General features: G+C 44.0%; 1 protein-coding gene across 1 annotated transcript in view; it reads right to left on the bottom strand.

The window, feature by feature from the left end:
• OSBPL5 (oxysterol binding protein like 5) overlaps window positions 1-16,938 on the bottom strand; it is a 181,112-nt gene that overhangs the window by 7,606 nt on the left and 156,568 nt on the right. Inside the window, 10 exon segments of the mRNA XM_017726609.1 lie at window positions 2,052-2,237; window positions 5,098-5,234; window positions 7,891-7,980; window positions 9,973-10,070; window positions 11,278-11,376; window positions 12,306-12,402; window positions 13,288-13,386; window positions 14,085-14,166; window positions 15,510-15,617; window positions 15,619-15,683. Coding sequence (XP_017582098.1) covers window positions 2,052-2,237; window positions 5,098-5,234; window positions 7,891-7,980; window positions 9,973-10,070; window positions 11,278-11,376; window positions 12,306-12,402; window positions 13,288-13,386; window positions 14,085-14,166; window positions 15,510-15,617; window positions 15,619-15,683 — 1,061 coding nt within the window.

Below are 16,938 nucleotides of genomic sequence, written 5' to 3'. Positions count from 1 at the left end.
AAGGTCAGATTTGCGCTATGGTCTCCACGCAAAAACCCCCTGTAACTATTCCTGAAAAGACCTGCCTTGCTAAATTAGTGCCTTTTAAGTCTTGTGTCCCCAGGATAGAACAACAAACCCACGAAGATAACGGCAGTGGATCTACGGGACTTCCGCAGGCCTTCTGGACTGCAGACATCTCTGACCAAAGGCCACAGATGACATGTACCCTGGTCCTGCCGAACGCCCGTCCATCCCGGACTCAGCTTCGAGGTTTGATTCGTACGGGTGCTGATGTAACTGTCATCTCCTTCTCTGCATGGCCTCCCTCATGGCCTTTAGCCCCAGTGGGATCGGCCATCGCAGGATTAGGAGGATCCACACAGAGCTATTTAAGTGAACGGCCTGTGGTGCTGAAGGACTCAGAGGGGCACCCAGCTACAATTATGCCTTATGTTGCTACCACTTCCCTTAACCTTTGGGGACGGGATGTGTTGGCAGCTTGGGGCGTACGGATTGGGACAAATTTTTAGCAGGAGTCACTGTGCGTAGGGGCACACAGTATCCTACACTGCCTTTGAGGTGGTTGATTAACACACCAATCTGAGTCAGGCTCTGCTGAATTAGTTGAATTAAGGGCTGTTATCTTGGCTTCTCAATGATTCTCACAGGAACCTTTCAATTTGGTTACTGAAGCTGACTAGCAAAAGCTTTGTATACAATTAATCACCTTACAGTACCACAAAATTCAAATAATCCTGTTATTCTGAATAATTTTCTCTCATTGCAGTCTTCAGGTGAGACACAACTTCCCCAGGCAAAAGTCTGGGTACAGAATTTACTCACTAAACCAGTGGGAAGGCCCTCATGAGCTTATCATTTGAGGTCGTGGGTATGCTTGTGTTTCCACAGATACTGGGGTACGGTGGCTACCTGCAAAATGTGTTCACCCTGCCCTACGGCACCAGAGGCAGAACAGGCAACCTCCAAATGATGACCAGAATGCCAACCATCCAAATGGCGACCAGAATGTAGATCATCAGCCTAATGACTCTTCTGAGGATGACCAGGATATCAACCATCAGGCAGATGGTCCTTCCACAAGCAGAGACTTAACTTTAAATTTCTTGTTATGGAGTCAGATAGTTAAAGCCCTAAAGACATATTTAGAATTAATAACTGATGTAAATTTCTATTTAGGATTAATAGTAGAGTTGTTATCTTATCAAACAAAAAGGGGGAATTGTAGATGCAAAAATGCTGCTAGCGAGGATTTTCTTGCTATTTTCTAAGTCCGTGAGAGACTTTTCTCTCTCACAGAAGAGGTAGCAGAGTTATGTAAACAACCAAGCCACCTGCAACCTTGAAAAGTCTTGTTTATGGTATAGTAGAAAATATTTTGACAATGGATGTTTTAGGATTTTAGCCAATCACCCCAAGGGGTGGCTGATCCTTTGTCCAATTAGACTATGAAGAAAAAAGTCTATAAAAGAGTTTGTAAAATAATTAAATAAATCAAACTTGCTGCACAATTCCTGCCTGCTGGATCTTCTCTCCTCCTTCTCCCTATGGCTGCGGGGCACAGTGATATACCCTAGGGCCCAGGCCTTCGGTAATACATCAGGGTAGGCAATTGTCCCTGAGGGTAACCAGAGTTTCCAGATGCAGTGACAGGACTAACAGATACTTCCCTGCATATTCACAGTTCCTTGCAATAAGTAAGGGGGTTCAGTCTCCAGAGGCTTCAGCCTTCTTGCCCGGGGGAGGAGAGCACAGTTGTTAACTCTGAACAGTGCAGAAAATCACTTCTAAATGACTCCACACTTAATTGCAGCAATAGGGATTTACATCAACAGCACAGTGGATTTTCCATTGCCAAGCCATCGTTTCCAGCTGTTTCCAACTAGTATCATGAATATGTATTCTAGAGATGACATGGAGCTGGAAAGAGGGCAAGCTCCAGACATAGTTTTGGGGAACAGCAGGGCTCCAGTTACACATCTGTAGCCCTGCATGCATCCCTGGGGACTCAGGCAGCGAGGTCTGTTGGGAACCCCAAGCCCAGCACTCACTCCTCGTATTTGTAGCGCCATTCGTTGGTCCCAGCATCGTGCTGGAACAGCAGCGGTTTCCATTCCGTGCCGCTTTCCCTCCGCTCCCGGGCAGCATTCCTCTGCTCCTCTTCCAGCACAAACTTTTCCTGCGTCGCCTTGTGTTGGTCACCTTTGTTTATTGCACTGGTAACGTGCTGCCAAAGCCTAGGAATAAACCGGGAAGGAAGTTGAACTACATTAGAACCGACAGTATTTTGCCAGATGGAACTTCAGAGCAGAAACTTGTTGGGTCTGTGGAACTGTATCAGGATTGCTCAGCCTCTGTTTTAGCTTGTAAGTTAAACAAACTGAGAATGGCAACAGTGAATGCTGTATTAGTGACCTGCTGAAGTAATCTTCTCTTAGATAACATCACCCACAGTAATCATTCCTCGGTGCCGTCTGTGTGTGTCATAAGGAAGTTGTGTTCAACTCATTGAGATCTGTGGCCGCTTTAGAGGTGATTGATGGAGAATCTGTTCTGTTTCTCATCTTTTCAGGCATTTCTGTTTTGAAGCCTTTGTGTCAATGTCTATCCCCAAAACAAAGGCTTTATATTTAAAGTTCAGAAGCTCTGGAAAATGAATTCATGTGCACATCTTGCAATTTCACATACAATGTTGTACTCCTATGCAGGATTAGCAACCAGGTCTGTAGGAAGCGAATTCAATCCACAAGCAACAAGCATGTCCTCATGCTCACAAGCGGCAAGCACCAACACAGGTTTTCACTCGTATGTGTTTGCAGCTGCCAAAAGCTACCTGATCTGTCATGTAATCTACTCTCACTATCTGCCCTGGGGACAGGATCTGCCTTTATCCAGAGAAAAATCAATACCTTTTTTTTTACTGTAGCAAGCTGTGATCAGCCTCTCCATAGTTCCTCTAATCAGAGCACTTTAATCATCATTTCAGATTGGAAATACTTCTGAGACTAGCAGCTAGCCCTCCTAAAACATTACTGTATGCTTTAGTGCTTAGAATGTGCACAGGAGATCCAGGCTGTTCCAGTATTCCCAGCTCCTCAAAACACCCATCCGTGATTTAAAAGATGAATTAATTACTGCATTTAATTTGGAGCTTGCGGTGAAGCTCTTAATTTAAAAGTGATCCTGAAGCTTTCATTATATTTCTATCACCGTACATTAACATAGCACTTCCAAAAATGCAGCCTCTTAGATAATTCACTGAATGGAAAGCAATGCCTTCCTTCCCTTTGATTTTTAACAAGTCACTCCTATATTTCTCAATATGAACCTTTTCTCCCAGAAACAAAGGAAGGAAACTCATTGATGGGGATGCAGGAGGGAGGAGCAAAATCACAGCCTCAGAAAACACCGTGGTGGTGTAAAGCCTGTCCTAAGGAATGCAGCGGTGTAGAGAGTGAGTCCTCTAATTCCCAGAACCTTAGAGGGACAGCACCGAACTGTCTGACAAGGGCAAATTACTCCATCAAGCGCTGCATGTGTCAGACAATGAGACCCTCTACAGTGAGCTGCATGATGGTATGAGCTTCAGAGATTCTCCAGCAATTGCAAAAATAGGTGATTTTCAGCACTGCAGGAAAGACTAAGCAATTCAGGCAGAATATAACCTGGATTAGATGGGAATTTATTCATGCAACTGTCAGCAGAACAAGGAGCTTGGAATGTCTGTTATGGATCTCTGTAACTCTCCCTTTCGCCTCCTTCCCTTGGATACATGTAGAATTATTTATCTCTGACAAATAGTGAGTCAGCAAAGTGAGTCAGCTCTGGTGGCTAACTCTGGTAAACACAGAACTGGAGATTCTTTGCCAACAAGACCAAGATTCTCCTTTAAAAGAATCTTCTTCTGTAGATGAATAGATAAACGCACTGTGGTCTGCCCTGCTCTGCAGAGTTAACAAATCTTCTCTGTAAATTACAAATACAGACTTTATTGCCCATAATGCCCACTGCTGTCCAGAACAAACTAAAGCTTCATGTGTTTTTATTATCATGCAATCTCTTTCTTTACCTTTATAAAAAGGGGAATCTTTTTAGTGCGATGTGATCCAACACCAAAATCAGATGTTCACGGAGAAGTGGACAATGTAATGCAGAGCCAGGCAGCAACTGCATGTGTTGGCTCAGGATGTCAGCTGGGGCTGGCTGAGTACAGTGCTGAGGAAGCACACCTAGGTTGTTTAAAGCCACATCCACATAACTTTGCTCAAAACATAATGCTCTTGGTCAACAGTTGTTCAGTGTGCATTAATCATTCCTTTATTTTCCTAAATGTATTGGGTTTGCACAACCTGCTATTTGGCAACAGGGATGCTACGGAGGTAGTTTGCCATCAACGGTAATTGATGAGTATTTTCTCTCAGTCCTTAACTCACGAACCTTTCATTAAATTTTCTCTCCTCTGTCCAGCTGCAGAGGGGAATGAGTGAGCAACTTCCAAGGGTACCTGGTATCTGACCAGGGTCAAATCAGGACACTGAATCATGAGTCAGAACTACATTTCTGGTAACCTAGATCACTGTACAAAGCCCGGTGCAGACTTCATTGGAGATCTCAGCTGAGATTATGAGGCAGGGTTAAATATCTCTTTAATTACATTAATTCATAAAATCCTGTTATGTGGTTCAAAGTACTGCTCTGCAGATGCCAGGACTTCCCACAATTTCTACATCTACTTTAAGAGCTTGTGGTTGAAATAACCCTTCTTAACAAGATATCCAACCTCAGGATGACATCCTGCCCTTTCATGAAATACTCCAGCAGTTACAGTGATCTCTGGAGTCCAGGTGGAACTGTTATTTTAAGCAGATAAAATGTAGCCTCCACTATTTCTCAGCCCAGGTCTATTTCAGAGCTGTACTTCATGGCAATACTCCAGTCAATAGCCTGGAAAGAAACAGGTAAATGGCTGGGTAATATGTGCTGACAAAGCAGGTCACTGCCTTTCTAGGACTGTGCTGAGGAATTGGAGGAACCCTGCTGATCAGAACCTTGCTCCCAGCAGAGAAACAGCAGTGAGATGTTCCCCAAGCTCCCTACCTCTCTGACTCAAAGTCTGTCTGCTCCTCAAACAGCACAATGTGGCGCTTCAGTCTCTGCCTTCTCACTTCGCTGGTCGGGTTCCAGAACATTTCTGTGTTCCCATTTTTCAATTCATTTATATGCACTTCCCCATCCTGAGAAGGAAAATTAAATGGAAAGGTTAATGACAATCAGAAATCCAAGGCAGAAATTAATCCTGACAAATCAAAGCTGCTCCTGGATGTTGATAAGGGATACCCGTTGGTTAGGAGGCTTCTTTCCTCTATCCAATAAAATCTCACTGCCTGAAAGTTTCTGAAATGAATGAGGCAAGGCATTGCCAGAAACAGTGGCTGAATTGATCATTAATCAGAGTAGAAAGGGACCTGGTTCCTTCTGTTAAGTCTTGTCCCCAGACCTGAGTGCCCACAGAAGCCGTAAGATGCTCTTCGTCCACCACTGTTTCTCCCAGCTACCACCCAGCATATATAAACAAGATACCCAGATCCTTTTTCAATATTTCTTCTGTTCCTCAATGCTAAAATTTCACACAGAGCCTACTGAAATTCCATCTCCTAGAAAGGAAAGCTAAAGCTGAGATCTCTTCCAATTTTTTTTTTTTTTTTGTGTGTATGTTTCAGGTTTTTCTATTCTTGCTCCCAAATTTCATTTAGCACTTCAAAATGCCAACGGTCTTCAATCCTTACTCCTTGCCAATTTAATTGGCAACCAACTACCAGCCGATCTGAGGCTGGCTAGACATTATTGCTGTGTCCCTGCTCTGCTAATCTGCTTCCCAGCCTTGCTCACAGAGCAGCAATGCCATGGAGCCAGAGAAGGAAGTTTACAGAGTGAAGAGCCTGACACTGACTGCGAGTGGAATGAATCTGATGGTCACAGCTGCTGAGCAGTGCATTGGTGCCATTCAGCTGCCTGGTCACCGTATGAGTATCAGGTAAGTCTTATTCAGGTCATGGCTATTGGCTTTGCCTGTAGCTGCCTAACTTCTTTGCATCCCATCGGCTCCATTTCTCCCCCTGCCCTGTTCCCTGAACTGTCGCTCAAAGTCATCACATCTTCAGCTGTGAAATGCCTTTAACCCTGAGAAACTCTCACTCCTCCTCAAAGTCTCCCTCAGGACTTCCTCTGTCATGTCCCAGTATGCTAGTTCTAGGACTGATCCCAGGTCCCCAAGAGACCCCCAGTGTGGATAGGACGAGGCAGGCAGGCATTATCAAGCACCACTACATGCATCTCAAAGAAGCATGTATACAAGCACTCAGCTGCTGTTGTGATCCTAGGACTGAAAAGCATTGTGATTTGCTTCCCTTCTTTATTCAGGTGGGTTTTCAGGTCCTGAGGCAGAGGATTTACCTTTCAGATGCAAGGATTTCTGTCAGGAAACTGGATGGTGTCAGAGAAAAGCCAGGAGAGCAGGCCAATACTCCCAGTGGGGACGGAAGAGAACCAACACCATCCTTACTGCTGCATGGCAGCTCCTCTGTTCACAGCACACAGCTGCAAGCACTGACTTAGGGAGCCACCCTTCCAAAGCCATTTAGCTTCTTTTATACGTCACTACAGTTTTGTGCACCACAAACAACCACGACAAAGAACCAGGGAGAAGTGTATAAGCAGAAGGCTGGGAGCTGAGCACACAAAATCATGTGGCTCAGCAGGGCCCCTGGATTAGGGGCTCTCATGAGTGGTGTTGGCAGGACCCACTGCAGACAAGGTACTCCACAGCCCAGCACAACTCACCACTGACAGGGCTCATCCTGCAGGACAGGGAGCTCAGAAAGGAGCAAATCCCTTGTACATGTAGAAAGGGCAAATCTCCCAATTTCAAAATGGTCATTAGCTTTTTATGTAAAATGACAGATTGCCTGATAGGATGAGTCCAGTAGAAAGGCTACACTGTGGTTAGGACTTCAGTATAGAAAGGGCTTTATCCAGGCACATTTCACGTGGCCTACTCTAAATACCTCCTTCAGGATGAGACAAACCTTGTCTCAGAAGTGGCAATTTCTATAGACTGGAAAGGGAGCACAGGCCAACTGTAATGATGGTGTAGACGTCCAAATGTTGCTGAGGGAAATGCCTAGGTGTCCAGCCCAAAGCTAGGGCTCACTGCTTTTGTTTCAGGTACCGGGAGTTCCAAACAAAATTAGACTACATCATTCACTGTGCAACTTTATTCTTGCTGGATTTTGGCTTGAGGGTGGCTTTGAGTGAATCGCTTGTGTATACTGGGTGCACAAAGGTGCCTGGTGCTCTGCTGGCTGTTCTAAGCTGCCCAGACAGACAGCACCCTCACCAAATCTCTGTCTCTGTCCTTCAACTGATGAACAGGGTAGCAACTGTCTTCTACCATAAAGGTTTGCTGTGAAAATAATGAATTCAAGACCCTCTAAGTTCTTCCCTGATCCTGATCTAACTGGGGAAATACTGAACACACCAGACAAAAGTAAGCCTCATGATCTTGGCAATCACACCTAATACACACTCTATCTCCTGCCATCAGTGCTTGTCCTAAGCCTCAGACCCTAAATACAGAACCATTGGCTTTGATGGAGACGTTCCTAATTCCCAGCTTCGCCGCAGGCTCTGGGAGTGCATCATTACTCATAGTGTACGATGGTTGTGACAGCTGAAGCATAAATGATGTGGGGAAGTACTTGAGAGGTGTGGCCCAGGCTGTCTCACCTGCATGCCCTGGGGCTGGCAGGACTGACTGAGCTGCCAGTCCTCCCCCAAACCCTGCAGCTATGGGCACATAACCGGTCAGCAACTTCAATTAACAAATGTTACCCAGTGTCCAGTGAGACTCGCTAGCAGTTCTTCTCCACATTTAATCTTCCCCGAGATCTGATTAATGCTCGTGCTGCCACCGAAGAAGGGCTGCCAAGGGAGAAGAGAAAGAGAAAATGTAGTCAAACTGAGGACTGGAAGGGAGCCAAACAGTGATGCAATAGGAAGGAAGAAAGTGCTTGACTTCCACTATTTCTGTGGTTAAAGCACAACTGAACATGGATTTTAACTTTCACATTGTGTCCTCTTGTAATACCACAAACACTGTAGTTGCAGATAGAGAGATAAGCCTTGAGGTGTATTAACACTCAGGAGTGCAAGACCTCATCTTTATTAGAAATATCCTTATTTATTGTCAGCCAGACATCAGGATAAGTGTATGTGGGCAACTCCTTCCCACTGTCCAGAATCATATTACAGTTTGCAGCCTTGTCCCAAGAAAAGGAGCAGCACTAGTGGTGACTCTTCCTGCTTATGGGACAGCAAAAGCAGTGTGGCAGTGTGTGAAGAAGCTCTTGTTAGCAGCAAAAAACCCCCCACAAACCAGAGTCAAGGAAAAAGTCCCAGAACAATGGAAAATTCCACCCATCTCCTGGATGCCAAACACAGAAAACACCAGTGAGAATGTGAGCAGCTCTTCTATTCACAAGAACACATCTCTTCAGACATTTTAGCAGGCACTTTCCAATAACATTTGTGCAGAGAAACTTTTTGTGTGTGTGTGTGTGTATGTGTATCTGTGTATTAAATAACAATATAAACCCAAATTTCACACAACACCCATGGATAAAATAATTGCACTTATCTCAAGCATCAATCTGTGCAACCCAGCACAGATTGGTACATAGCCAAATTGTACTGATACATAGCCAAATTAAAAACAAAGTTACGGCGTTTACCCTCTCACAATTCTACTAAAAATAGCAAGGAAATGATGGAAGCAGAGTATGTAATTAAGTCATGGGGACTTGCTGAGACACATTTGTATGAAGTATACTGTTTTCAAGCCAAAAAGGAAGCACTTTAAGCTTTGAAGTGTTTGCAGGTTTGAGATGCAATTCCCCCAAATCAGGGAAATATCTCACTGGCCATAACCCAGTACACCAGGCCTATGGGAAGAACAGGTTTTAAAGACAAGCATGTGCAAACATCAGGGAAGTACATGGAGCAAGAGTTCCCTTTGTAAGGGCAAATAAAGACAGAAAAATATAACTGCCCTCAAAAAACTCACAGCTTGCAAAAGATTCCCCTAATTCCAGTGATCTCTCACATTTTTATTGGCTAAGGCTGCAGCTCTGAAGTCCTGCAGTCTCTTAGTTCTCGTTCTTTCATTTTATGCTCAGGCAAGAAACTGTTTGTTGGAGCAGAAGGGAAACGGATGCTCCTTAAAAAGCAACTTAACTGCCCAAGAAAAGTTACAAGTTGCCACTTTCCCTCCCAAATTTTAACACATCTAATAACAGGAATGCTCAAAGATGTCTCCCATTTTGTCTGCAGACCACAAACTTGAATCATCAGGCTTTCTAGGGGAGGGACCAGCTACATGAACAAGTCAGCGCAAGACTTGACAGTGTGACAGGCACTTAGAGTTACCTGCCTGACAATGGGCTCTCACCTTGCCATCAGGGCAAGGTCCTGTAGCCCTGAGAAACACAAGGTGCAGCTCACCATAACGCCTGCAAGGTAAGAGTACAGGTGTGATGGCTGCTGGAGAGCTACCCCAAAGACCCACGCCCTAACTTGTCTCAAAATACTTTGTACACTCACTGTATTTCACAAGCAAAACTAATGGTCCCTGCCTAAATAGAAGCCATGCAGTTGTTGCCAAAATTTTGGAACAAAATTAGGCCAGTAGCCACTGGTAGTGAAAAAGTCATGCAAAACTAAGGCTTTCTGAGGTCATTTTGAATTGCACAAGGCAGAACTGACTACAGGGTGATACCTTCTCTCCAGGCAGGTCCCACCCTGGTGCTGACATATATTGCTGGTATAGAACTGATCTGGTGTGTATGGTCAAACCCTGCCTGGGATGCAGGGTCAAGCCTGAGACCCACTCAAAATGGGGGCCACAATGTCTCTTACCTTTAGTTTGAATTCCAGTTCTGCCCTGTGGTTAGTTTTCTCACAGTCAATGGTAACTTTCCCTCCAAGCTCCATTGTCATGGTACCATATAAAAGTCCTGAAAGGGAAAAAACAGGCTTAAGAGAGGCCCCAATGGAAGCAACCTGCTGTCTCAAGTCAACCTGGGTCTTGCCAACACACTGTGAAATTCATTACTTGGCTTAAAGTTTTGAAAAGACAGAACTGGAGGTTTCTAGGAAATGGCTGTTTACTGTAAGCATGAAGGATCTCCCCCTCAGCCCATATTCCCCATTTATAACACCAGCTAGGAAATAGCTTGACTGACAGGTGCTGTTAGTGCACCTGTGGCAAGCTGAAAGCGGGCCAGGAAAGATAAGGAAAGTTGTGCCTAGCAACCTCATTCATACTAGTGCTTAAACAGACCCAGCCAGCTCTCTCAGGGTGACTGAAGAAGAGAGAAGCTGTAATAGATTCACCAGAATCTGGGAGACTAGAGGTCATGCAGGGGACTTCTCAGAGATGTTTACCATTTGCTGAAGAGGTCATTTGCAGAAAAAGAAAAATTTGTAAGAAAAAGATTTAAGCACAGGAATACTTCCCAGAGGGCATGATATTATGAGGTTACTGTTTTCAGGTACCCAGGCCCTTCTAAACATAAGCTTAGAAGTCAATGTGCCAAGTTAAAAAATATTTAAACCACAAAATTGGATTCAACTGCTGATTTTATCTCTGTGGTGCAATGCTTCCTGAGGAGCAGTGAATCAGCAGCCATGCCTCAACCTCAGCACACACTGGCTCCACAGAGCAAAGCCACAAAGCAGCAGGTGTCAGCCTCACTGAGGCAGCTCATACACTGAGAAATACAATGATTAGAGTAACAAAGAAATGGCAAGAGAAGTCAGGAATTTCCTTTATTTTCAAAAAGCCAGAAAATGTATCAAACAATTTCAGTGTTAACACAAGAAAAACTTGTTATCCTCAGAAGCTCAGAAATGTAGTCTTATTCTTTCCATCTTCACTTTATCTGCAGTGCATGTACCCAGTATTTTTCTGTTTCTGCATAGCGTGAAAACTAACATTGATGGACATAATTCTCTCCTGGGCTACGCACAGATAAACCAGAAAGACTTCAGCGAGGATTATCCATCTCCTGCTGAGCGCTATGACTGGTGTGGAGCTCTCCAGAGTTACCAGTCCCTGTGGTGTCAGCTACTTGAGAGGGGAGAGCCAGTGCAAAGTTAGACAGAAAGACACCATTTTGTTACTCTTTCTGTTTGCTTCCTATTTGAAGAGTCCTACCTTACCTTTACAGTGGGCATATGGCATAGTGATTATATAGTCTTCCCCTCTGTTTAGAAACATAAGCTTTGCTTTCCCATCCAGCAGCGCAGAAAGTGAATTGCCTAGAATTTAAAAAAACAAATATATACACCTTAAAAAATGCACATTATACTTGGTCCCTCCTCCTACTTTAGAAAATGCATTTCCATTTAAATGTAGGTTGCTAATGAAAGAAGAGATGTGAAATGCTCGTAATTCAGGACCCTGCAAACCATGCACAGCTGGAGGCAGACAGTTGTAACAAACTCTTCTGTACTGCTCTTACTTGCTCTGGCACTTAGCCCCTCTTGCAGAAATAGCAGTAGATTAAACAGGTCATTAGTTGGGAGCTAAGCAATTTCTCAGGTCCTCCTGTTCTCACAACTTTTCTAGTTGTGGATGATCCCAAATAACAAATGAAATTGCCAGCAGGACAGCAAAGACTATCTAAAAGTGTGTCAGCAAACACTCTTAGCAGAGGATAGTAATTAAAAAATGTTTGTCTACACAAAAAAACTATTTCAAATAGCAACGCTGTTTCAGAGCCTGGAGTTGTGCTGTTTCCATTGATATCAAAAGAGTGGAGGGCATTTTGAAGCTCTGGGGTTCAACTCTCAAGAGTCTGGCAGCCAGATAAAGGCTTAAATGTATTCAGAGGCTTTTGCGTTTGTTGGCTGGGGTGTTCACAGAGCTATAAAGTGACTCATCCATGAGCCAGTGCTTACTTACAAGCCCACGCATTCTTATGAGCCTTTGCCTGATGAAAAACATATTTTTAAAGCTCTCAATCTTTCTATCTGATTTTTTATTTAACATCAGAGTGGTGTCACACTGAAATGGTGGAAATGGGGAAGACTCAGGAGAGCCAAGACAAGGAATCAGGCTATCCTGGCGATAGATTTGTCAACCATTTCTTTGTTCCTAACCCTCAATACACCCAGAAATGATTGAAAAGCAAACCAAAATGGATGCCACAACATTACCTGGCAGAGGCCTAGACTCAATGCCTTACCATAGAACTTGGACCTAGCTAGAATGCTGCCAGTAATGCAGAATCCATCCTTCCTATTGCTGACGTGAAAAGCTGACACTGGTGGGTGATGGGACACCTAGGATAAAAACAGGCAAAGGTCATTTAGAGCAGTCTGCACAGGCCAAGCAGAGGACGGGGGTGCACACTAAAGGGGGGGAACATGATACATGACACCATTACGTATGAGAGCTTTATACATCTAATCTTTCTTCCCCACCCTGTATTTTCTTGAGCTTGTGCGTGTGAGATCACTTTTAGGGCAACAGGTAGAGTGTAAGGTTTTCAAGACAATACATGAACAGTGCAGAACTTTAGTGCAGCATTTGAATAACCTCCATGAAATGCATGCAGTGGTTGAAATAAAAATTTTACCAAAGCTAGAATTATCTGATTAAATAGGGCAAAATGTATGTGAAACAGGGAGTCCCTCTACAAAAGACAACACAGTTCTCAGATCCCTTTACTAACACTGTAAAACTCAAAACTGTAATTTGTCAGGCCAGTTAACTTATGAGCTCTGTCCTCTGTTTAATCACAAAGACATAGAGATAAGCCCTCTATTTACTCCTATTAAAATCATCATAGAAAGTTTAGCAACAAAAGATGGAAGGAATTTGTTGTATGTTTTATGCCCTTTTTGACAGAGGCAACACAACCCCCATTTATTAACAAGAAGAAAACAGTAGGGGAGAATCCCATGGAAAAGGTCTTTACTGAAGAAGCTGATATTGTATATGGGAGACCTGCTTTTATAGTCTTGAGTGCCCAGCAAACCTCACACAATTTCCGTGTATCTGAAAAGAAAAAAGATCAGCAGCCGTGCAGTTACCCCATGTTCTGCTCTGACTGTTTACACAGAGCTCCAGGTTCCTCTCCTAGGGTGAGACGAGTAGTGTGTTTCTATGCATAGAGGTGCAAGCAGGTTGGTGTTTGCAACACCTGAGCATCCAGAGCAACTTACCTGTTCTGCTATGTAAAATGTGTGACTGTTCGTCTGAGGGTGAAACCAACAGCAGCGAAATGTCTCTCCCAGAATAGGGTTGTATGGCTTTTTTATTCCCTGAAAAACCAAGTAATCAAAACCTGCTACAAATGAAGATTTGCAATCCAATGCTACAGATGGCCACAAAACAATATAATAATTTTTCCTCTAATGTTTTAGACAAAGTCAATCACAAGAATAAAAACTGAAGAATTAGTCACATATCCTTCTAATCTAATCTAATCTAATCTAATCTAATCTAATCTAATCTAATCTAATTTTTAATCTGAGCCATGGATTAATCTGCTATTCTCACCAATTTAATATTTAACACTGCCCAGTCAAAGCCTAACAAGATGATTGAACTTTATTACTGCTGCTACTCTACATAGCATGTCTCCACATCAGTGCATACTGATGTGGGGACATGGCACAGTGGTGCTAATCGGCCTGAAAAGAGAAAGGAGACCTGCTCTCAGCAAAGGGAAGAATCTTGCATCCCAGGGCATGCTACTTGTTGATGACCAGTTTTGCTTTCTAACTATCCACTGCAAAGGCTCTGAGGTTGATTGCCACTATTTTGCATTCATTAAATAGGGAAAAAATAACCAAATGCTCTGAAACCAAATGCAACCCCAGTTTTAAAAGTAATGGTCAAAGTCTTCTGAGCAATAAAAGAGGTAAAGTCTCAAAGGAGAAGCAATAGAGTAGTTAAACAAAACCATAGCAGAAGATTTCAATGTCCATTACAATCCCAACTTCATGCTTCACTTTACCTTTGGCTTCTTATAGAAGCCGGACAGATACCACCTCAAAACTTGCTTCATTCGAGTGTAGGCATCATCTTCAAGGACGGCCCTGCAGAAGAGAGCATAAAATGTTCTTTATACTGGTCGCACATCACATTAATTTCTTACCAGTATAACACCAATTTCAATTGTATTTCCCCACAACTGAAGGGAAGTAACCTCTGTGCTGCTGCCAGTGAAAACGGTGTCTCCCAGTCACACAACACAAAATGTTAAAAAGTGGCACCCCTTGTCCCGCACTTCCGCAAAAAGACTAATAAAATTACTGGAGTGTATCAGGTTTGATTGAACATTTGAGTGGGTTAATATGGGATTGCCACTCACACTAGCATTGTAGCACAGCTAGTAGAACAGTGAATCATAAAAACAAACTTATACCACCAAAATAAAATACTTTTTTTTTTCCTTGGTTTTTCTCTTTCATAAAAGGTCTTTAAAGCTGATGTGCTACATGAGCTCTATTGGTACTTTGAGATCGCATGCAATACTTCAGGTTGCAAGGGACTTCAAAAGGTCATCTCAGCCAGTTCCTCAAACAATGCTCAAAGATGAAGCAGGAAGTAAACAAAACCACAGGCAATTCCTGGTATTTCCAACCACTTACTCAGATCTAAAAATCAACTTTGGTAAGTTATTGCAAAATTCATTCAGAAGGATCATCCAAACCACAAATTGAACAAATTTTTCACAAAACCTCCAAACTTCTTGAAGTGTTCTTACATCTCAGCACTGAGAAGAACTATTTCTTTAACTTCAGATGGTATAAATACGACAAACAAGGCTTGAAAATACCATGATTCTGTAATTATCCAGAGAAAATGGCATAAAAATGAGGAACTAGTGCTGCTATTAGAATACACTGGTTTTACAATCCACCAGGCATATCTCATTGAGAAGGCAGGTCCTATCTGAAAGCGTAACATCTCCTATTTTCTACTCTGCTGCTCCCAGCAGGCATCTCTCATCAACGGTTTTAAAAGATGCTTTGTATTTCTTTATCAACCATCATAATTATATTGCTCTGGGGAGCAGAAGTGCTTGACAATTTTGGTTGCTCTCTGTCCTTTTCCCTGTGCACATGAGTACACCGGGAAGTGGCACAGCTCTGTCCTGCAAAACTCCAAGGCATTGGCTGAATTCCAATCAGTTCCAGCCAACAGTGACAAACATGTCCATGTGCAAAGGTGGGTTTGTCTGGAGTTTAACCTTTTCCTCCTTGGCCCTCACTGGCAGCAGTCTATCTGTAAAGAGTCACTGCAGCTGGTGCCTGGCTTAATCTGTGTTGAAGCCAGTGACCTCAGTATTATTTGGCAGCCTTTCTGGCACACAAAGAAATATTTTCACAAATATAAGGAAAGTGCCCAGGTGAGGCACACCCAGAGTGCTGCTTACTGGGAGAGCAGGTCGGCATGGTAGTAGTAGTCGGAGAGTTTGTTAAGGAATGAGCGTGGCTCCAGGATGAAGGTGGGCAGCACCACCCGTGACAGGTCCATGCCGGGTCAGCAGGATCCACATCAGGCTCTTGTTCTCCTCAGAGACGGTTTCTGTCTGAGATGACTCCCCTGTCTACAGAGGCAAAGGGAACTTCAGGGCAGAAACAGGAAAACCATTCCTTGTGGGTGCATTTCTCTGGGGGGTCCGAGCTCACCCACACACGCCAGGCCCTGGCACAAGGGCGAATGCTCTCCTACACCACTGCAGAGAGACATCAGCGATGTCTCAGTAGGAATGAATCCCCAAAGCAATGAAGTGAGTGGTGCAGGAAGCCCCGCGTGTCTGTGAAAGTTGGCATGAGGCAGAGAGCACAGCTCTGTTGTGCTCCTTCCTGAGCCACTGCCTTGTGATGGGCCAACATGGACCAACACCAGCCAAGGGGACTTTGCTCTGCCGGCCCTCAGGAGGTGTGGACATGCCCAGGGCTGTTACAGCATCCCCATGGCCTGGTGGATGCACAGAAGTGTTGTGGTAACCCAGCCCACTGCGGAGCTGGGGCAGCGTGATGCCAATCAATCCCAGCCCATCCCCTGGATTGAGTTTCCCAAAGAGGCAGACTCAGAGGGTGGGTTGATTTTGATTGATTTTGTAGATAACCTGAGGCTTGTAGTGGAAAGGCAAGTGGAAGATCCGAAAACAAGAGAGCATATTATAATGAAAATCACAAAAACTAATGCCAATGATGCTTGTAAAAGAGTGATTTTGGGTCTTCCATTCGAACCTCCACTGACCTTAAGTCAAATGACTCGTGCTTGCACAACACTGGTGCCAATTCATCAGCCAAATTTAAAAACAGGGAAAAACTTAATAGGAACAGCAGCCGCTGCAGATGCAACAGCATCTCAGGGCAATAGAGATGCTAACTGGGTGTGCCACAGGTGTGGCAAACCAGGGCACTTGGCCCAAAACTGCCAAGCCCCGGCTCCAATTAATCAGGGTTTCCAAGCTGTCTCCCCAGGGCAAATGTCATCACCTGCCACCGATGGGATGCAGCCAAAAAATTGACAGGACTGCATGGAGTGGCAGAGCCATGCGGGGGAACAAATCATAAAACTGCCACCAGAAAAATGGTTACCACGACCACTGCAACCCAAATGGACTTGGTGACACCCCAGAGAATTGTCATGAGTTGCGAGAATCTGAGAGACTGTATATTATTTGTGTTAAAAGATGTTGTATATTCACCAGCTGACATTTGTGTTACACCAGAAATTGTTCAAGTGGGGCCACAAGGGTTGTTTACTGTCAATATTCAGTGTGTTAACCCTCCCTATTTTCTTGCTGCTAACCAAGTTGTAGCCCAAGCTATTCTCATGCCCAGTAGTCC

Source organism: Corvus brachyrhynchos, unplaced genomic scaffold (genome assembly GCF_000691975.1).
Source record: "Corvus brachyrhynchos isolate BGI_N302 unplaced genomic scaffold, ASM69197v1 scaffold62, whole genome shotgun sequence".
NCBI classification, from domain to species: Eukaryota; Metazoa; Chordata; class Aves; order Passeriformes; family Corvidae; genus Corvus; species Corvus brachyrhynchos.
This window is presented reverse-complemented; position numbering and strand designations above follow the sequence as displayed.